The 23,144-nt window shown below is 46.3% G+C and overlaps 1 protein-coding gene across 1 annotated transcript; it reads right to left on the reverse strand.

Moving 5' to 3' along the window:
• Positions 1-1,248: 1,248 nt before the first annotated feature.
• On the reverse strand, positions 1,249-22,832 carry LOC142560600 (uncharacterized). The gene is made up of 4 exons (XM_075672814.1): positions 22,638-22,832; positions 12,360-12,497; positions 6,658-6,766; positions 1,249-1,502 (listed from the first exon to the last, which is right to left on the reverse strand). The coding sequence occupies exons 2-4, from the start codon at positions 12,457-12,459 to the stop codon at positions 1,409-1,411; spliced, it is 303 nt and encodes a 100-aa protein (XP_075528929.1). The 5' UTR covers positions 12,460-12,497; positions 22,638-22,832; the 3' UTR covers positions 1,249-1,408.
• Positions 22,833-23,144: the final 312 nt, after the last annotated feature.

A 23,144-nucleotide genomic window follows, 5' to 3' on the forward strand; every position in this document is an offset into this window, starting at 1 on the left:
ATTTTGCTCTGCATCAAGATCAATAGCACTAACAATGGAACTTGCTACAGGTTTCCTACTTAGTGGACGCCGATCGATTTTCGATTCAGCGATTGTAACATGCGCTTCATCTCAGATAAGATGCCAGCAATAATCACCGCATTTATGTAACTGGTGATTCTCGCAAAGACCCTTGCCAGCTATGAATATTGGCCAACACAAGCTATCATTTTGTCTCGAATTGCCAGTACCCATTAAAAAAGAGCAAAATATGGTTAGCTATATTAATGCAATACCTACTCTGCAATGTGTAGGGTAGCCAACCGGGCACACCCTTGGTTAACCTCGCTTCCTATTGCTTTTTGTTTTTCTCTCTCTCTCTGCAATAACGAGAAAAGACGCTGTTATCGTGAGAGGAGGCTTTATAATCCAGAAAACACGCAATAGCGAACGACATCTGGCGACGCCGCCTTGAAGTTCCCGCACCCACTCTTCGTGACGTCATAGATTTTGATGGTATGTGATGGGGCCTAGTTAAAAACTTACCGGCAAAAAATAGAAAAAGAGCAAGACTTCGATTGTGTTACAAAGTAGCCAAAGACTGAATTTAACAAGTTTCGAGTACTTATAATGCGCCAAGGCAGCCACAGTAAACAGAAAATAAACTCATATCTGTTAAGTCATGCTGACGAACCGCCGCAAATGTTTCGGAGCGAAATTGAAAAAAAAGGCATTTAGCATTTCGCCTTCTTTATTGAAATGAAAATAAAAGGAAGAGATGTAGTCACCCTATAATGGTGACGACTACGGCCTTTTCTCATAGCAGAAATAACAATATATAAAAAAATGCATAGAAGGAAAATGAAAAGAAACGACGTCACAGGGTCAAAAATCCACAGCACGCAGTCCTATACAGCCGCTAACGTATAAACATAGAAGGCAAAAGAAAGTCGCACCCCAATGAGTTTGTAAACAAAGTCACACAAACGGCCACGATGTAGACTGCGATGAGCATGGGAACCGGTGAGTAATTGCAGAGTTCTCGCAGCAATAAAATCTAATTGCGTAAAATAAACAAAAAATGTATCCTTGCAAGAATACTCCATCAATCAGATTCAGTGTTTCGCTTTAATGTCCCGTAAGCACTTGGAGAGTAGTCGTAGCTGCCACCACATCACGCTGGACACCTGCAGCAGTCGAGCTGAGTGGCGAAACAGCATTATCGCGCTCTTCAAGAAAAAAAAAAAGAAGAGAAACAAATGAGGAACGGGAAATTATTTTTATTAAACCTTGAGTCATGACGGTGCGTCGGTACTTTGCTCTCAACCAACGGAAGGCTTCTCAAAAGAAGACAGAAAAAGCGGCAAACGTTTTGGTTTCACTTGAATTCCGTGGTTCTTGGTTTATTCCGGAAGTTTTGTTTGGCGTTTCAAGTGCAAATCACTGCACGGCCGCAGCAGCGAGGGTACGCTCCTACTCCTGGAAATACCTGACGACACATTCTCTCGGAAGCCAGACGGCACCTGCATAGAAAGAAACTTATTTAACTTAGGGATGGGCGAATCTTCGTTTCTTTTTCACATATGAATCGGATACGAATAGCAAGTAACGAATATGGAATAGTTAAACGCAGGCGCGTATATCTATAGCAGGAATATTTAGTTTGGTATATTTGAGTACCAGGCCTGTACAGAGAGGCAAAATAAGCGCCCAATTATCGCGGACAGTTAGTGTCAGTGTTAAGCACAACATCACCAGTTCCAAATAAAAGGACTCAACGAATAGCCTCTCAAAATCCTTAAAGGGCGGTTGGAAACAAACTTTCCAAAAGTGAATGACTACTGTATGACTAGCTTTCCAAAAACGCTAAGAAAATTGTTGTTGAAAAAAAGATCAGAAGTTGTGTAAAAAGAAAAGGAAAAGCTGCTGAAGGATTTTTGCGCCCTAGAAACATGTAACATGGCCTGTTCAAACGAGAACATCACGGGGTGTAGTGTAAAGGAGGAATTTGCTGCCGGACTAGATTGCGAGAAACACTAAATTACAGGCTACTGACAAGGCTCACGGAGTTGATGTCTAGACTTGCGCCGCGAAACCGAAAACAAAGCTTGCATCACTAATTTGTTCTTGTGCATTTCTTCAGAAACATTTGCCGTTTTAATTTTCATCATTTAGGTTACTTTGCTTAGAAGAGGCCCCACAGTTCCCCTACTTTAACAGTCCGTTGTTGCGAAATAGTTAGTTAGTTAGTTGCGGTATTCGAAAATACTGAATGGCCCACTTTCGAGTACGAATGGGTTGCGGATAATATGCGATTCGTATTCGACACATCGAATAATTGCCCACCCCTAATTTTATCCGAAAGCCGGCGGCGTTACAGTAAGCAAATTGCAAACGTTCGTTTTTATAGGAAGCCATTCGTGGAATTATTACATGTTGGGATCTGCTAGCTTCGGTTTCACAACGGTTTCCGCAGAAGACTACTAGGGAGCATAGACCCTTCCCCGATCCTGCGTCCTTCGGAAGACGCACGCCTCTCCACCGAATACAGTCCTTTGCGACTCATTTTCCCCATCTTGTTACCTTCCATGGCGCGTTATGTCTTCTTTCCGTTCCCAGCATTGAGCTTTCTCATGAGCCTTCTTTCTGGCTGCGTTCGTCTCATGACTTCGTCTACTTTCTCTCTCCTTCCGTACATGTTCTCCGTCTCTCAATTGTGTGGTATTCCTGTATTGTTATTCATTATGTGTCTGTTTAACCTGTTAATTTTGTTTTTGTTTCTTCCTTCTATTTTTTTTTGTCGTAGCTCGTCTATATCTTTACCTTTTTGTTTTTACGTGGACCAGCGCCCAGGCCTCACGTTTGTTGCTGGGCATGTTAAGTAAACTATTGGTTTATTGACTCATTGATTGAATGTTATTATAATTTAATTCTACGAACGTAATCAAATACCACAAGTACAAATGACTTGCCCTAACCATATTCATTCAATTTACATTTTCTGCATAACAAAGACGCTTACGTGAAGTCCTTCCCTGATAAGGCCTCTTAAAATAATTTTCGTTATAAATATCTGATGTACATGATACCTTTTCTTTCTTTATTTTTATATAGCTGCTCTTTTAAGTTGTATTCTGTCACCTACGTCATTTTTCTTTGTATGTGCAACTTGTTTCTTGAGATCTATAGATATGTTTTAATTTTAAGGCTATATATGTATTTGTGCGTGTGTGTTTCTTGATAATGTTGATTTAGTTTGTTTTGATTGGTGTTGCGAGCGTGCCAGGACAACACCCTCAAAGTCTTTTTCTGCTCACTCTGCAGAACTATCATGATTTATTCATTTAGTGATCGACTGACTGATTGATTGAATATGAAACTTCGCAACGCGCTGCCCCCGAATATACGGCTCTCGAGATCTGCACTAAACATGACGCACGATTCCGTGCGATAAGCTTAAGAAGCGTACGCGGTTTCGCTAGTTATTGAACGGACAGTTTATTGAGCATTTTTCGGCAAGAAATCGAACTATTAATTGTTTTTTACTTTGTCGAGTTTAAGGGCGGCAGTATACAGACGAACGCCTCTATAACAAACTGCTTATAGGGCCTCCCAAATTTATTGTTGGGGAGAGCCAGCACTGAAACTTCGCGAGGCAACATCAGTGCCGGAACACACAGCTCTAACGAATGGTGGAAACATTTTTTTTTTCAGCAGCCCACGCTGCGAATCACGTCAGCAGAGTCGCCACTGACCTTGAGGGACACGCGTCCAGGTTCTGGCCTGACTGGGAACCGGAGTGCCAGAACGCATGCGCAGATGCACTTCTCCGACGCGCACAGGTGTGGCCAGAGCTCGGCTGTACGCATATAGAGCTAAAGCAAAATGTTGATGCAAGTGTGCGTCAGTTATCGTCCAAAATGTCGAACCATTTTTGTGGCCTCCCTAGTGTATGGTGTCGGCACATTTAAGCTGCACATTCAAATTGCCGTACCGCCTCCTAGCCAGCGCTGGTTCCACAGGTGACTTCGTAATAATGATTGTGCACCGTACCGCTCGTAATACAGCAGGTTAGACAGGTTCAACGAGAAAACAACAACAACGCTTATTTAACATGAATTCAACATAGGCTTAGTCAATTCGCTATATTGAGTGTAAACTGGTACAACGTGCGAATGGAGCCGACCTAACTGCATCAAGGCTCACACCACGCTGTGTGTGTGTAGTGATTATTAGGTGAAGGGAAGAGAGAAGTGCAGTGCCGTAACTGTCTCTCAAAGGAGGACACCTCAACAGCACTGCACAGGGTAGGGGAAGTGGGGAGAAAAAGATTAGAGAGAATGAAAGAGAGCGGGAAAAAAAATTGGAGGACGCTTAAGCTTCGCCTTCAAGAGTGGAACGCGACAGCGTTCCCGTCGACCCGCCAAGGGGTGTAAGACAATGGGCTACGGCGCAGCGACAACGCGCCCCGCATCGGACGCGGTGAGCGTCGAGCAACGCAGCGTTCGGCGCGACAACGAAATGTGCGCCTGAGCAAGCGACGCACGCCTGAGCCTTAGAAACAGCTCGTTTCTAAGGCAACATCGCGTTCACTAGAGGCGCTTTTGTACCGCTTTGAAGCATCGAACTCGTGGCTCAGTGGTAACATCTCCGTCTCACACTCCGGAGACCCTGGTTCGATTCCCGCCCAGCCCATCTTGGAAGTTGCTTTTTATTTATGAAGTGCCTGCCGTGATTTATCGCTCACGGCCAACGCCGCGGACGCCGACACCGACGCCGACGACACCGGCTTTTCTGCGACACGAGCTCCTTAACGCTATCGCGTTAAAAAGAAAAGACAAGAGGGTTGAAAAAGAAGAAGCAATGCGGGGCTTATAGCCGCGCTCTGACACTCACACCATGCTCTGCGGCGAAACGCGAGGCAACGCCACGTATACACTGCTGCACGCCGGCGAATGTATTCAGCTATCGCCTTTCTTGCCGTCAGATTTACTTGTCCGCTTTACAGGCTGTTCATCGCTGTTGCCTCCGTTGACGTTACTGTCCTTTACGCCCCAGCAAACTGCGCAAAACGCCGTTGGTAGTCGGTTACGATAACATCATCGCATCCTCGTCAGCTGCGACGTATTTCGGCGTTACAACAAGTAGCGTAAGAGTTGAGCGATTCAGGAACCAGTGCAGTAGCACTCGCTGATCATTCGCTGACATCCGCACGCTCGTCAAGTGCGTAGATAGCGCTGCCGTTAGCGCTGACACAGATCATAGCTAAGTGGTGCCTGCTGAGGGCAGGGAACGCGGTGTTCGCTGCAAAGCGACAAATATCCATCGTGGCGCCTAAATTCCTTCGTTCTATAGACAAATTTGTTGTAGTGGTTTTTTTTAATGTAGAGGCGTTCACACTGCAATTGAAATGTAGGAATTCGGCCGGGGCATAATCTGTCCTTCGTTATAAAGGTTATTTTGTTGTAGTAGCGTTCGTTGCAGAGGCGTTCGACTGTATGCGGCGAGGCTCGGGGGGGGGGGGGGGAAGGATCGCGGCGGGCCCGCCAGTTTGTTTCTCGAGCTCTGGATTTAGTGCGTGGTGTGTGCCACCGGTATATTAACCAATATAGCACGTAGTTAAGCTGCCGGGGAGAGTTGCGTGATACGTAGCCCAGGGAAAGCTGCGTACAGGGATAAAAAGGTTGCCCCTAAAAGGTGCTCCCACATTGTCCGACATTCGATAACCAACACACCCCGGTCAAGTACTACAGTGAGGGCACAGCGTATCACTATCTACTACGCTACAATGAGGGCTAAAGTTAAGGTATGTCTGCCGGCAATGGAAAACAGAAAAGCGTCGTAAGATACGTTTGTCCAAACCGAGCACGATTTCAAAGCGTCAGGGTCGAGCGCCGCCACGGAGGGATCGCTCTCCCTGCCTTTAAACAATCGTTTTCTCTTTTTGACGCAACCTTTTTTACAAGAAGTGCTGGCTCCTGGAGTTTCGCCTACAGGAGTCTCAAGTATGGTGGCTCATTCAGCATGAGAATGATGGTTAGCATCTTAATTTGCCTAAACTTCATCCTTATTGCTCCAGTGAACTTAGTAACTTCGAAAATTGGCAATATCCGACAGGAAAGCGCGGTATAAATGCAACAGTTTAGTTACGCATGCGTGCAGTGATTAACTGCCTCGCTTTTGTTTTTAGAAAACTGCGAGATTGAGAATGACAGATAATGTGATAAGTATAACGTCGCAGGATCGTTTGCGGCCAGGAGCACGAAGATTAGACGAATTCCAAATGACGCCTATAATTCCCTCAACAATCGAACACCCGCAGTGGCAGACTTCCTTCCGAGTAATTTTAGCGAGAAACTATGCATTCGTCCCACCCAGAGCTCTTTAACGTACACCCAGAGCGCGGTACACGTGCGGGTTTTGCATTACCGCCGGTGCCGGAATTCGGCCACCACGGCCGGGAGTCGAACTCTCTACCTCGCACTCTGCAGCAGTATATGCCTCAGCTGCTTAGCTACCGGTGCGGTTGCTGTGAGCGGCGGGTGTGTCAGGACAGCATTACCTATTTCTCGCGCATTTAGTTGTTATTTTTCCTGCGCACACTTGTGCGTGTGCAGTAAATGTTCGAGCGGGTCACCTCGACGGAGATAAACTTTGCCGAGCACAATATTAGCTTACCTTTCTGTCGTAAGTTCTCCGTCAAGGCACTTGTAGCGTTCGCAGGGCTGTTCCGCGCTTAACTCCTCCCTGTTCTCGAGCGTGTAACCTCCTTCTATTCGACATCCACCTGCGTGAAGGTGGTGCCATGGTTAGAACTCACCAACGCTCTTCAACTTACGTTCGCGTTCCCCGTGCGCGTCGGATTTATTGCGGAGATTTAGCGTGTTCCCGAAACGTATCACAGTTTACGAAGTGCTGGAATCTGAGACCTATAGTGCGGAAGTAGCCTTAAAGCCCCCTAAACTTCGTAAAGTAGCGGCACGCTTTGAAGAATGCCGCCTCCTCCTCGCGCGCTCTGGCCAAGGCCGACGACGCGTCGCTATTGGCCTAATAGCATCACGTGGGCCCTCGCGCCGTGCTTCAGCGCCATTTTCGCTCGAGAAGCGTCTACGGAGTGGCGAGGAGCGCATGTTGGCGCCGTTGCTACGCTCGATCGGTGTAGGCGACGGTCGAGGAGGGAGCGTGAGAGAGAGGAGAAACGGGGAGGAGTCAAGGTGGAGGAGGAGAGTGTCGCTACTTTACGAAGTTTAAGGGGCTTTAAGTAGCCTACGCTGGTAACGCCGTCTTGCGACGCTGTCTTGAACCGCCACCTGTTGCAGACGGTCTTGTGCATGCGCAATCCTCTCGTGTAAGCGGGAAAGGAAAGTTTGATACACGCTAACTATTGTTCATGCCAACGCCTCTGTAGTAGAATGTGGGCAGAATATGGTCGTTTAATATTGTAGTTCTGTGTGCTGTACTTAAGGTCAGCGCCACGAGATGGTGCTACCAGCGCTGCTGCACCCGTCTGTGCATATTTACCCTAGACTGAAACTCTCTATTCCCGCCTTTATTTATAGGTTATACGAGAAATGCTTCGAACGCGGATTCGAATGAACTTTTCGGTGTGATCCGTGGACAATAAAAGTTAAAGAAACGGACAAAGGAAGGACGGAAGGAAGCAAAAGGCCTAGTTTCAGATAACGTAGGCGTAGGACTCTCTGCGTACAAAATTTTACGCTAGAAGTACGAGTGGATGGTTAATTAATTGTGGGGCAAATATGAGGCTATTTTCGTATTTCGCGTGTTTTCCTTATAACGCGGGAAAAAATAATTACGCGAGACATGACACCATGAAAACAACTGAATCCGGTGTTTTAAAACACTATTATTACTTTTTATCAAAATTAGTGCCCTTAATTCAGTAATGAAAAAGTTTGTTAATTGATCTCGTGCAATTATTGATAGTTCGGTTCCAAGGACTTCGAGCCGCCACCTGAGACCGCCACAACCAAACCTGTTGGACCATTCTTTTAATAAAATTCCTTCTCTTCTTCTCCTGGTGCGGTACGTCACAGCTGACAGAATGCCATTGGTTGTTAGGGTAATATAGGCAAAAACGGCATGGTAGTAAAGGTAAAAAAAATCAATAAGAACAATTTTGAAAAGAAGAGTGCACATATAAGAAGGCGCAAGGTGAATGTAATATAAAAAGGGGGAGAAGGGCAGCTCAACAATATGTGCAATAATGACTATAACTGTTTCTCAGAACAGGCACCGAGGCATTTATATTTAGTGATGGGTGAAGCTTACGGGATGCACACATTAGGGAGGAAAATGTATAAGACCTTGCCACAGAAATTGGCGATCAAGCAATGCTGCTGAAGTGACCAGAAGGACAGAAAGTCCAGCAACAGGCTGCATTTGTTCTCCATGTAATGATATTAATGAGAATATGTAAGCGTGTTCCAATGAATTCCGGACACATCCAATTCACCAAGAGGGATTACTCTATGCATGCTAAGGTAAGATAAGGCAGTTTCAATAAAAGAGATGACCTCATCAGACAAAACAGGGGAAACATTAAAATTCAGCGGCACATAGAAAGCTGCAACGAACACTTTTTCACAGCGCGCTAGGCTGACTTCTAGCCAAATGGACTCCTGCACACTTTCCGTTTCGTTGCGCCGAACACATCTCTGCCAGTGGTCATCAGCAGCCGGTACGCCATCACCTTTTTGTCGAGATCCACTGAAGTCCCGGTCACAGCGGGAGACGTTGTTGTGCGGTGGAAAGAAATATAAAGATGAAGTTTCACTGCACAGCCATGTTTCAGCCAAAACCAAATAGGAATGATGAAATGACATTACAGAAAAACTCATGTGCTTTGGTGCGGAGTCTACGAGAGTTTTGCTAAAAGATGTCCAAATTACACGCCACTGTGATCCCTGGCGGTTATCTCAGAAGCATGAAGCATGTCGTCGCGTAGCACCCCACGGAACGACTTGAAGAGGCATCCCATTGGTCACATTGACGGGTCGTTCACGGGCTAAAGGACTTCACCATCGATGGATGCATGAAAAGAAGAACAGTCGCGTAGCACCCCACGGAATGACTTGAAGATGCATCCCATTGGTCACATTGACGGGTCGTTCAGGGGCTAAAGGACTTCACCATCGATGGATGCATGAAAAGAACAGCCGCGTAGCACCCCACGGAACGACTTGAAGAGGCATCCCATTGGTCACATTGACGGGTCGTTCACGGGCTAAAGGACTTCACCATCGATGGATGCATGAAAAGAAGAACAGTCGCGTAGCGCCCCACGGAATGACTTGAAGATGCATCCCATTGGTCACACTGACGGGTCGTTCAGGGGCTAAAGGACTTCACCATCGATGGATGCATGAAAAGAACAGTCGCGTAGCACCCCACGGAATGACTTGAAGAGGCATCCCATTGGTCACATTGACGGGTCGTTCAGGGGCTAAAGGACTTCACCATCGATGGATGCATGAAAAGAACAGTTGCGTAGCACCCCACGGAACGACTTGAAGAGGCATCCCATTGGTCACATTGACGGGTCGTTCAGGGGCTAAAGGACTTCACCATGGATGGATGCATGAAAAGAACAGTCGCGTAGCACCCCACGGAACGACTTGAAGAGGCATCCCATTGGTCACATTGACGGGTCGTTCACGGGCTAAAGGACTTCACCATCGATGGATGCATGAAAAGAACAGTCGCATAGCACCCCACGGAACGACTTGAAGAGGCATCCCATTGGTCACACTGACGGGTCGTTCAGGGGCTAGAGGACTTCACCATCGATGGATGCATGAAAAGAAGAACATGGCTGATATTTTGTTCTAAGTCGCCGGAGAGAAGAGAAATATTCAATGCATCTAACGGGCCAGGTCTGGTCATTTTTAGCTGACAAGCGCAGAGCGTACAACGCTCGCTAACGATCGTGTCTGTTAAGTATTACATTCCTACGTGCCGTGTAAAAAGCTTATATTTCAAACCAAACGCCGTCTGCCCTTCTCCTCGCGGGCGACTCGCTCCCAGTGGGAGAGTCGACGTCAATCGCACGAATGCGCCTACATACGTAGTAGTGCTGTGACGTCACGCACAGTGGCATATAGCTTCGAGAATTATTCAACGAAACACAAGTTATTTGTTTAATCTGTTTCTTTTTTTTTTAATTCTGGTGTTATAAGTGCCAAAACCACTTTCTGATTATGAGGCACGCCGTAGTGGAGGACTCCGCAAATTTTGACCACCTGGGCTTCTTTAACGTGCACCTAAATCTAAGTACACGGGTGTTTTCGCATTTCGCCCTCATCGAACTGCAGCCACCCTGGCCGGGATTCGATCCTGCGACCTCCTGCTCAGCAGCCCAACACCATAGTCACTGAGCAACCACGGTGGGTTGTTTAATCTGTTGCCTCAATAGACGAATTTAAGGATAGAGACATAATAAAAGATGCAAACAGAACATCTGCATGATTTTGTTACTTCGTACCGTAGCAAGATAGATGTACTTCCGTTTAGTCTGCTTTTCCCACGTCGTGGGGTCGCGCGCGCGGAGAACGAAACTATGTAATTTTTTTACCGGATTCCAGCGCCTCACTCATGCTCTTTCATCCTCTCGCGCCTGCCTCAGTCTCAGTGCAGTGGCGGTGACGCTCGCCTCCTGAAATCACGGGTTCGCAGCTTTTCAAATATTTCTCTAGCGGCCATTAATGAAATAATGTGAAAAATTCTTGCGGTAGGACACTCGATCCTTAGAGTGCACGTAACAACTTCCGGTGAATAATGAAAATTTGCCGTCTGGCCTGGTGAGGGGCACTTCAAGCAGCTCCCGGCAGGCGAGCGATAGTTTCGGTTTCAAGGAACGCGCGCGCTCTTAGCGGTTGAAGGCCATCGCAATATCTGCTGGAACGAAGCAGATGTGGACGTTCGCATTCCTTGTCGCTGGCAAGTTTTCAGAAATAAAGAAGTTTGAGCGAACGGCAAATAACTGTTCTTTCTGTTTAGTTATATTTTTACTTTTCATTTCGTGAATTTTATATCGGGCGAAGCGCGGAAGTGGTTGTCTTCGTGTGTCCGTCGAGCTCGCCTGCGCTCGCCCTTGCCACTGCGTCTTCGATATCACAAGTCGGATCGCGCTTGGTCATCTGCTTCGGTTGACGTGCCAAGTGTGAAGATGGGAAAGATAAGACATGGAAGCTCGATCAAGCGTGCAAAGGACGGAAGACGCCGGAAACCAGGTCTATCGAGCATTAAACAAAGATGGCTATAAATCGGGGGCATCACACGTCTTACGCGACTCTGGGGCGTTCTAGCCCCGGGAATTGCCGTTCTGCGAAGTTTTCCAGGTTTCGTAATGACAGCAGGTAAGCACAAGTATTTCACTTTATTTTCTGAGCAGGTATTCGTTTTGCATGAGTAAACCAGTTCTGTGCAAGCCTGAGTAGACTGACGTAAAAGCAGTGTCGCTCGACCCATTCGTTGTCGGCAGCCCATCTGCTGTCGGTGAAATGCTTGTACTGAAGGGCTTGAGTGCGTGTTTGTCGGGCCATACATCTTGTTCATTCTTTACTTTTTCGACACGTACAGCCAACGCAAAAGTAAAGACGAAAAAGGTACAGCCGTGATGTTTTACCAAATTTCAAGAGCAATGACGGTTAAACGATGCACGCACGTAACTCCTCGTTGCGTTTTGATTCACCACCACTAAGATATCGTACCGAAGAAGGTTTAAGCTCTCTTATTTTCTCTGAATTTTGGAGCGTAGACGGCGCCATGTGCTTAATTACGTTGCCTGAGGCTCAGCTTCGGTGTGCGCAAGTTTTCGAGCACTTGTAGAATAAACGAGGCGCAATATTATTTGTTAATATTAGTTGTACTATGTTATAGTTATAGAAGCAGAACTATAACAGCTAATACAACTAATAATAAAGTTTCCGATAGTACAGCCTTTCGCAAACGTGGCATGTTCTCGCGCGGAAAAGATCCTTGCTTTAGGTCAATTTCGGTGTAATCAGGAAGAAAGGACTGCAGAAGAGGAATCGATGCTGCATCATAGCGAGTATTTCCCCAATTTCGTGAAAACATTGCCAGAACTTCGGGTGCGTCTCTTAGGATTATCCGAATCGATTGCGTCTGCAACTGAAGCAGCGAGCGTCGCCGATGTACTACCTCGCACTAACACAACCCTCCAACCTGAAATATATTATTTTGATCTTAATGGTACTTCTTCTATATGTAGTTGAAAAAAAATTGTTTATGCAAAATTTAACGTCATCGTTGTATTTGTGCTGTACGCGGTATTTCAGAGCGACACAACGTTGTGCTTTTGAAAAAAAAGTTGCGCGAAATACTGAGCACTTACTTACCGCCCTTTCTCAGGGTGCGTTCACGAACTCCACAGTGGCAGTCCAGTTGCCCGTAACGCAGTGCCACAAGGAGACCCCTCCACCTTACTTTGATATCCATTTTTCCAAGTCGATACGGGACTCTATTCAGAGTCCTTGCTGAAATGCAATCCGTCACAACTTTAACCCGAAAACTGAAAGATTACTTCCACTAGTACTCCAAAAACCATTTCATGCACGTAATGTTCCCATTCGAAAACCGTGGTATTTATTTTGTTCATCTCAGTTATTTCCAAAACAATGTAGAAATACAGTGCGAAAAAAAGAACAGCAGCAGATCGCTCCTTTATTACAGGTCTTCAGAGACGCGCATTGCGTTTCGCTGCAAAATCGACGAAGCAAAATGGGCGCACCATCACCTTTTGCTGAAGCGGCACTGCCCAAAGAGATTTTGAAAAAAAAAAAAAAAGTCCTGGAGTGGAGATAATGTCTCAAAACTGAAGCCACGCCGTCGCCATGTTACTCGGGGCGCGAAGAGACATCAGAGGATAGCGAAGAGGAAACGTTGTCTTTTCATTTGCTTTGTACTTAAGATGAATAATTTTGCCGTACATATCCTACTGTATCATTGTGTCACTGGCTTTAGGAGGAAGCCTGAACGACGTGGAACATTTTTTTGGTAGATCTTTATGTGAATACTGAGCCAAAGGAAATACTTTAGCTAGAAAAAAGAAGCATTTAAGCATTTAAAAAAGCATTTAAGTTGTAACCGGACTCTAGCTAGCGCTGTACTCTTTTCAAAGGTGAAATCAGGGCAAGCGCTGGCTTCGCTTCTGCTGGTAAGAAGTTGCTAGAACCATAACGTAGAAATTATTTTACAGCGAAGCTGTATATGACGCGGATCCTGGGATTTCTTCTCCGTCGACAGAACAGTCGACAGAAAACCATTCCACTAATTGAAGCGAAAAGTGCCCATCTCCATTAGAATTACGCGTGCAAGACACACCCAAATATTCGTTTCAATGAAAAAATGCCCAAGACAAGTGCCGAACGCACATGATTGATGACAAAGCGCGACCCGCCGTGGCTGCTTATTGGCTATGGTGTCGCGCTGCTGAACACGAGCTCGCGGTATCAAATCCCGGACACAGCGGCCGCATTTCCATGAGTGCGAAATGCAGAAACACCCGTGTACTTAGATTTAGGTGCTCGTTAAAGAACCCCACGTGGTCAAAATTAACCCCGAGTCTCCCACTACGGCGTGCCTCATAACAGCAGATCGTACCTTTGGCTCGTCAAAGCCCGTAATAAAATAAAATAAATGATAAGGCGCGTTCGAACGATGTGACGCACGTAGCGTTCGCCGCAGGCGTTTACCGGTAAAGACTACGGTTGCATTAGCTGCAACTGCCGGGAAGCGGCAACTGTAGCATACGAAGTAGGGAGTAGCGTCACTACACTTTCATATGTAAACTACGAAGCCGCCTAACGATTGATTTCATTTATGTTGCGATAGCGCGCCACACATAGTCAGGACTCCAGAAAAGCAGCGTGAACAGCAGGAGCGGCGACGGGAACGGCAACGTTAATATGCACAACGGCGTCGTGCTCAGGCTTATATTAAGCGTGAGATGCTTTCAGCTCCCCTTGTCGGCGACCTTCAAATGACCTTGAGCCAAAGGCCAGAGACATTATCCGGGTGCTCAAACGAGGACAGCCGGGCACCAACGAAGAAGACGACAGGGCTTGAGCCATTGATGATGATGATGATTGTTTCTGCTCGCAGACGCCACGAAACCCCGGATATGAGCCATTTACAGCTTCGCTGGGAACTAGTAAAACATTTATATTCTTTATTTGTTCGGTACATCGGGAGTACTGCTCTGGTCCCTTCGAAATCAAGATTGCCATGTGATCCATTACTTCAGAAATCTCCTGTTCCTCGCTTACAACTGTGGTATGAACGTAAAGTACAATATAAGGTATAGCACATGTAATACATCATACTTGATATAAACAAAACAGATTAGCAAATGAAATAATAAATGGTGTCTGCTTAACACTGGCTTCGCCACACACAACAACAACAACAACAAAACGTCATTACAGCGTCCACGCACGGACATTATCGTCAGCCTCGAATTTACGAAAGACACCCGGGGCACATACAAATACAAAGACTCGGCTCAGGCAAACAGAATTGAGCATTATTCTGGCTGTAGAATGACTTTGCCTCGGGAGACGGTTATGTACCGCGTAGACCAGCGGCGAAGAAACTCAGCTTCAACGAGTTTGAACAACTGTTCTTCAAGATGACCCCGTACTATCACCCGTAGTTTCCGCATTCTGCGGTACAATTGCTCTATTTGACTGTCGAGATCGTTCTGCAACGCTGCGAAAGCCCCACAAGACGTAGCTAGCGCTGTAGTAGACGAGACTCACAAAGCGATCTAGGCGGTGTGGTGGTCGCACGATGGATATTCCAAACATTCTTGCAACTAGCTTCCAGAAGGTCCGTGCTACAAGCGCTCCTTTACTACATGCGCGTTGGTCTCTGTTTGTGCGCAATGCACGCATTCATCATTCGCTACCATACGCCAGCGTTCAAGTCTGTCTGTTGTAGGTAGAATGCCCCACTGGTATTGCCGATGAAAATCCTTCACTTGAGAGGGCAAATCAGGTGAAAGCACGGCTGTCCATGTTTGTGTAGTAGCTGTACATGGAGGTACAGCTGTCTCACGCGCCATTTCACAAAGCCTAGAAACTGGTGTCGCACGCCATTTTGTAATTCTTAGTTGTACGAGCTGGCTTTGCAAGCGCGCAGCCGCCGCATACTGCGGTGCTGGCGTTACCGCTGTCTGAAGCAAGTTGCCTGTACTCTGCGGCATAAGCTTTCGACGGTAATGACCCAACCAATAAAGGAGCAGTGGCCTACCTGATACTCATCATCATCAAGCAGATCACATTTAATTTTACTGCGCAACAGCCTGCCAAATGTAACTATGCACGGCCATCTCCAGCCTCCGTTGGATTTCGGCAGATACAAAAAAATGCTGCGCTACGTATTGCCACTTGTTTAGCCAGAACCACGAGAAAATAAGGGAGTTTACTGCGCGCACTGTTGGTGACGGCGGGAGAGCTACCCTTGCAGCAAACCACAGTTTACTGCACAATACGTTCTTAATAAAGTAAGCCCTTTCTGCCAGTGGTAGTGGCGACGCAGTCACTGCTTCCGTCTGTTATTGAATGCAGCTGAGAATGTCGCGCCACGTGTGTGGTGAAACACCACTTGTACAAAATGTGATGCCTAGTATTTGCATATGCTCGGTCTGTTTAATGTCCCCTGGTAGTGTTATCTCAGCGCGACCTAAATTTAGTGCTTCACATTACCTCATATTTCTTTTGCCCCCTGACATTGAAGCATATTGATTACAAATACGAAATACCTCTACAAGACTGTCCCCATCCCGTAAAAACAAAGGGATGTCATCCGCATACGCCGGTACCTTTATGCACCCCGTTCCCGGCATAGGAAGACCTCTTAGGAGCGGGCTCTCGCTAAAACGCTTTATCAACTGGCCAATCGCAAGCACGAACAATATGGGAGATGAAGGACAGCCCTGCCGCACTCCCCTTGTCACATCAAGTCTAGGCGTCAAAATGCTGTTAAGTATTAGCGCAGCTGTTGTTCCCGAATACAACATCCGCAGGATGTCTACAAACTCTTCAGGGAAGTTATAGCATCGTAAAACTTCAAATAAGTAGTGGTGTTCTAAGCGGTCGAACGCTTTGGCTTGATCCAAGCTCTCTAATACTCCTGAGGTCTCACGAGCTGTTGTGTATTGTATGATATCACGTGTTAAGTTGAGAGACGAAAATGTACTCCGACCAGGCACGGAGCATGTTTGATGTACATTGACTATTTTCGGCAATAATATCGTCATGCGATTTACAAGAAGGGTTGTCAATATATTATAGTCTGTGTTGAGCAGCGTTATAGGCCTCCAGGATGAGGGTTCTGCAAGGTTGGAGTCTGCCTTTGGCAAGAGCATTACGCGACCCCGATTAAACGATTTAGGAATACCTTCCTGTGCAAGAATGCCGTTAAGGAGCGATACTAAGGCAGTGCCTACTGCCTTCCAGCAAGACCGGTAAAATTCGACTGGCAAGTCATCTGAACCGGGTGTTGATCCGCTGTTCACAGATCGTATAACATCAAAAACTTTTTGTAGATTTGTTGGAGACAGTAAATTCTGGCCTTCTGTATCTTCCACTTGAGGTAGGTTAGCGCAAAAATCCGAAATTTCTTCACTCATGAGTTGGGCATTTTAAATCTTTGTAATGCGTCTCAAACCGCAGCGAAGACACATGTGATGGAGGCGTATGAACAGCAACTCAAATGTGAGTCTCTTTCGTTCCAGCCGGAATAATTGCTCAATATTTTTAACAGCTCTTCTAAAATTACTTCCCTGAATAACAAATATTTCGCAGTGATGGAATATTATTTACACTATACTTCATAAGAAGCACTAAATCTTATTTCAAACTAACAAATATAAGGAACCAATTGCGGTTTAACGCCTAATTATTGGGCTAGAAGCGTTTACGCAGGTTATTCCAGGAAATATGAGTGGCAAAAGTTAAGCAGGGAGCTGCAGTTGACATCTACGTAATGCGAAGCATGGTCGCTTTGGAAGAGAATTACGAAGCATAAAAGTTTTCTGTGTTGCGCCGCAAAAGGTTACTGCTCTTGAGAAACCGCCAGTGCAAATTTCTAGTAAATTCAGCCAGTAAGTTCATCCCTGACGTCCAATTATTTATTTAGAATTATATAACGCTTTGTTTTTCTAATTGTCAAGATGTCAACTAGGCGGTTGTAGAGAATCGTAGGACACATGAAAATGACGTGCTGACAGCAAGACGCAGCACATCGTGTGTGTACGTTTTCCGTGAGATACAGAAAGCCCGCGAAATATGAAAAAGAAAATACCACGTGACCGCGCCCCGTGCGTACTAAAGCTACTGGATCTTCGAAACTTAGTTAAAGGCTTTGTTTGACCTTGCAGTCGAGCTACGCGATTGGACAATGACATCAGCACGCCCCCTGGTGTGGGGCAAGAGACGCTAGCTGGTAGAACGAGTTGCGCATGCACTTGTTCACCGTCCACACGTTGCTTTCACAATCGCAATGGTCCATAGACCGGCACGGGCGGGCCGTCGCCACGTAGTAACCTAAAGGAAAAGGTAAAGCTAGGAGCGAAGGGTTTTGTAAGGGACGCCGAACTATAGCGGATTTTCCGCCCAATGTCGGACGGCTGCTTAGCAACGCGGCGCGGGAGGCGCGCGAAATTTGAACATGTATCTCCTGGCTCAAACCACAGGAAGCCGTCACGTACGACGGCTATCTATATACTGGCTGCTTTTTTTTTTTAGACCGCACTGTATTTGTGATCGGCCCACGAAAACGGTCATAATGGCAGCCCAAGTACTGGGTTGACCTGCAGAAGAATGCTGGACATTAAAAGTACGCGCAAGGTAAAGCTTGGCTCTTTGGATGGCGTGCTTAATCAAGATGATGCGAACCACAGAAAAAATATGCGCAACGGGTGCCTGTAATCTTCATTGCACGTTATTCAAATGAGACGACGAGTCCGTTTGGCTACAGTAAGTAAATCGGACCCAAATCGAGACTTGGACGTCTTTAATCGACACTCGTCTTTAACGGTATCGGAACATGCATTGCGTTAGTAATCTTCTGGCGTAATCTTAGTAAACGTTGCGTTAGTAATCTTCTGGCGTAATCTTAGTAAACGTTGCGTTAGTAATCTTCTGGCGTAATCTTAGTAAACATTCCGTTAGTAATCTTATTGCGTAAAGTGACGGCCGCAAACGCGCAAATCCTGGCGCCGATCGGATAGCGGCAGTCCGACGCGCCACAGCCAATCCGCTCGTCTGCTGCGTTGCAGAGGGACACGATGTCGCAGCTTGACATATTGCCAGTCGCTACGTTTGCGATCCACAACGCAACAAAGTCGAATGATAGTGCCCGCGAAATGTCTGAGACCGACTCTGACCGCGGAGCTCTCGCCAAAATGGCGCACGTTGTGACACAAGCAGACGACGCTTTCTCTGTGCCGGAAGTGCTTAAGTGTAGCGAGAAATTGCTCTTGTGCACTCTCTTTCTGTTACTTTATTTTTATAGCAACAAATTAACTAACATCCCAACTATTATGAACATCATTTGTGCACCATAAAAGAGGAAAAATCATCGATGACGCGCCCTGGGCAGCCAATCGGATAGCTCGCCCCAATGACGTCAATTGGGTGATTTACGTCATATGCGTAGGGGCGGCTGGAAATACGGCCGAGCAGTGTGCTGCGATAAGCAGCGATGTACATTTTTGAAAAGAACTATATAATAAATTACCCGCTTTACGTGGAGCACTTAGATGCGTCAATTAGTGATCAGGAAGACCTACTCTAACGACTCAGTACATATGTAGAATATCGTCAAAATGGTTTCGGATTCCCTTTAACAGGCACACATACTAAGTGAGTACGTTTATGCAGCAATACGTTTAATATAGCTTTCTTTTTTTCGGGTATATTCGTCAGTGGTACCGAGCTCACACTTTACGATAAATACCACCTCATCGCAAAACCTGTCTTTGTTAGGCTGATAAGACACGACGATTAAGGGTAGCACTAAGGATAGTATTCACCTAGCTCCTCTCCCGTGCTTTCATACACATGATCCGCACCGTCACGGCTTGTTTTATAAGCAGGGCTTTCTATTGGACCGTACAAATTTTCAATAAAAAAACACTATAAGGGCCGCGAACATGGTGTCATTGCACAGGAGTTCCTAGCTGAGATCGACATACTCTACGGCTGATAATGTGAGCTTCAGAAGACTGATTAAGAAATAAATTATTAACCTGTCTGTGAGAGCTTTAGAGGCAGTTGCTCAAAGGCGAATTTGAAGGCAGTCACATTTTAATGCATCCTCGTTTTTTTTTTTTTTGGGGGGGGGGGGAGTGTTAGCCAGCGCCAGCTCTCATAAATCTTGGCCGCCGAGGTTTGTGAGTTGTGGCGCTGGCTAGCACTCCCAAGGTTTGGGCTAGTGGTAAAACATAAATACCCAAGAACATGGATGGGGAAAACGGCGCCGCGGTAGCTCAATTGGTTAGAGCATCGCACGCATATAGTGCGAAGACGTGGGATCGTTCCCCACCTGCGGCAAGTTTTTTTCATCCACTTCCATTGCCATTAATTTATCATTTACTTATTTCAATGAGAAAGTACAAGTAATTTGCCCTATGCTGTCCTTGGTGTGCTTGTCGGTTTGTCGTGATACGATATAAATATATCGTCTTCATTAATGCATTTAACATGACATAATCCAAAACATCCCGCGCTAAGCTCGAATACGAGCGTTGGAGCAGCGAGTGAGGAGAAGATCCAAGTGTCGCATACGCTTCACTCGCGCAAGAGAAGACAGAGCTCGTTGACGGCACTGGCGGGCGCGTCAGGTCACGCAGACTTGCTTGAACACGTGCGCGCGCTCTAGTTTCCATGAGGACGCATCCGACGCAGGAATAAAACGGGCGAGCCATACTCGACCTTAATTACCACTATCTATCGCCGCGTATTTCTTTCTCTGCCCTCCCTCCACTCCTCCCCCCCCGCCCCACCCATGATACCGTACGTCTCTCCTTTCCGGTCTTCTCGCGACAAACATTTAAGCATCGCCTTCGTTCTCGTTGCGCTACTGTCTCGACGTTTCGCATTAATACGCGTGAACTGCTGTTTGGGTTTCGGCATAGCTTTCGAGCGGTGTATATAGTGCACGAATTCAGAAACAGTGCACGGGATTACACATCGCATACGGGGACAGCAAAGACAAGTGTGCGCGTCGCATTTACTTAATTAACCGCTTCACTCGAGCGTCGCTTGAGGAAGAATTTTCTGCAGTGACTACTTTATCGTGTATGATGGACTGCCGGTTTCCTCCATTTATCGCTCTCTTTGCGTGTTGGAGTTGGAGTTGGAGTTTATTTCACCACAGTGATTCAATGTTTACATATTCATACATGAGGCAAAGATACAATGTGTGGTGTGGAATGCCGGAAAAAAGCTGCGACATAAACGCAGCTTGACTGGCCCCACATCCCAGCAATACAAGGCAGAAAAGTGACAGCATTCGTAGTCATGGAAACAAGTAAATAGGCACATAAATACATAGTGTGCGTGTGTTATATCAGAGACATTCCCCGTGAGCCTCTTTCTTGGCTCCGGGTTTGCTCGCTGTATTTTGCCACAAACAGCAATATAGTTTAAACCAACGAACACTGGGGAGCTAAGACGGTGCTCTCGAGGGGCATACACAGGCGCGCTAATTGGCCTACTGCGATACGCGATGCGCCAGAATACGTGCCGGCAGTCGAGATAGAACAAGTTGCGGGTGCAGTAGGGCGTGCGGGCAACTGCTGGCCATTTTAGCAGCCATGACTGCATGCGCTCGGTCCGTACGCATCCGCCGATACATATTCTCAACGGCTTGTCATCGATGGCGCAGAGACGGGCGTGGAACAGTGTACAACGACTGTGCAATACTGCGCACTGTTGGGCGTGTTGGCGCTGATCGATACTGATCAATAAATTGAGCGGAAGAAATTGCCGGGAAAGAAGGGAGCTCAGGCGGACAGGACGGACGGCGCGTTGTGGCGGCTTTCCTGTAAATTTGCCCTCTCTTTTAATCCTCCCGACAGTCTTTTACCTCTCAGCGCAATGATCGATGTGCAACGAAACACGTCTGCTCAAAGCCCGGGCCGCGGAGTCCCGATGGCGGAATAGAGTCGTACATTCGACTGTCTCACTGCCTATGCGCCCAGCGTTGCTTCGCGGGTGCGTGGTTTCGGCAGCTGTGACAAGGGTGCGCCACAGCCGCTAACAGCCTCTGCTACACGTTGCGGGTTAGCGCACTTCAATGCGATAGCAATGAGATGCGGCCGCGCAGCAAAAGGCCGCGTGGCGCGGCAACGTTTCGGCGAGGAGATATGGCTGGTGGCCTCATATGTGCTGTCTTCTCTAGCGTCTAGTGTTAGATGTTGCGTAATGTCAAGTTTCGGAGACTCGTTGAAGAGGGAGGCAGCGCGAAGAGTTTCCTCCGCCTCTGCCGGCGCTCTTCATAACGCCGGCGTTGCGACAGGCAGTGTTCGCGCTCATCAAGTGAGATTTTCTTTTAATGTTTTCCTTTGCCCACGTGACACATTGCTTGTTGATTTAATCAGTAAGAGAACATTTGCTGTGCCCCCACTTTGGGAAATAACATCTCGAAACTGGCGTCATCCTCGAGATTCATTGCAAGTGGATACGCCTTTCAAGCTCACCGGCTACGATTAATAACTTGCAATATGTGCCGCCATATAACTAATTAAGAGAATAATTATTCAAATTTCTTTTTGATTAGCTAAATATGTGTTTCGATTTGTAGTGTTAGTAATATTCGCCTCTTAAAATAATCCAGCTAAAGGACAGGAATCATGCTACCTGCCACAGGGGATATCTAAAAATTCAGGAAGACATAAGAAGGATCACCCCGTAGAGTTGGAAAGAAAGCTTGTCTGAGTATGCCAAGGATGCTATATGAAAATAGCGTTGCTCTTGGGAATCGTATTCTGTGTGCGGAAATTTGCTTGACAAACTTCGCACCCGCTTTTACAATAAGAGCTCTGGGAAAACTCAAGTAGCCGATATTCTGTTATTTCCCATGGTTTACAAAAGATTACGAAGGTATTGCAAATTGTAATGATCCCCACACATCATGTCGTCATACATATGGTGTCATATTTATATCCCAAGAAAACAAATGTATACCAGTTACGCCGGAGTAAAATTTCGTCTGGAAGACTTCAATATTCGCGACGCTTCATGTTAGAGCTTTTAACAAAGATTGAAGGTGTGTGTGCATCTGAAGTAAGGCGTGAAAGATATATAGAACGAATAATTATCGAATAAGTGGAATAAGCGACATTTACCGGCGTAAATAATTTATTAAGGAAAATTGATGACTGGGTTGCTGATGTGGGTAAAATTAAAGCAATTGCCTCTCGTAACATTTTCGCGTGTCACCTGATATCGAGTGGACTCCTTTGCGTTAGAACACGGAGATTAAAATTACTGTAACGAATTAAGATGTGCGATGGCGTTCTGGAAGCGCTGTTTAGCGTAGCTTCTTCCGTGTTCTGCGTTTTTAAAGAAGAGCGCTTCGTTTAAGATGAAAAATGAGCTACTTACGAAGAGGGAAGAGGGCCGTCGCCAACTGGTGAGTTTTAGTCTACAACGAAGTAAGCGTCGCGTTGCGTTAGTCCCGTACATCATGTATATACCCTGAGCAATTTGAGTATTACAAAATCCATGTTCGTTTGCCGTTCGCGTTTGTTTTATAGTCTGAAATAAACAGCTGACGAAACAAACAGGAATACGAGTATTCATTGCTATTTGATTTTTTTTCTTTAAGGTTTTTCCAGATGGGGAAACAGCTTCATTATAGCGGGGCTAGGGGCTGCAGCTGTGGTTCAAAATGCACGCTTATTGTAATTTATTGTTTTCCTTATGGGCGGGCGGGGGGACTATATATGAACGTTCTCTTTTTTTTCTTTTGCCGCATAGCACTCAAATTTTACATTTCACTATGGGACTGATGTCTTGAAGAGCTCATTATACGTTAGGGACTGTGTCCTCGGGGCACTTCTCCCGGGGATTTTTATAGTTAGCCTTATACTTTGCGAGTTCGATCCCATG

Source organism: Dermacentor variabilis, chromosome 10, assembly GCF_050947875.1.
Source record: "Dermacentor variabilis isolate Ectoservices chromosome 10, ASM5094787v1, whole genome shotgun sequence".
In the NCBI taxonomy this organism is placed as follows: Eukaryota; Metazoa; Arthropoda; class Arachnida; order Ixodida; family Ixodidae; genus Dermacentor; species Dermacentor variabilis.

Excerpts from the sequence above, each read along its gene's own strand:
- LOC142560600 (XM_075672814.1), bottom strand. The coding sequence starts at position 12,459 with ATGGATATCAAAGTAAGGTGGAGGGGTCTCCTTGTGGCACTGCGTTAC. Across the intron at positions 6,767-12,359 it reads ACGCACCCTGAGAAAGGGCG|GTGGATGTCGAATAGAAGGA; the intron begins GTAAGTAAGTGC and ends ACCTTCACGCAG. Across the intron at positions 1,503-6,657 it reads GGAGAACTTACGACAGAAAG|GTGCCGTCTGGCTTCCGAGA; the intron begins GTAAGCTAATAT and ends CTTTCTATGCAG.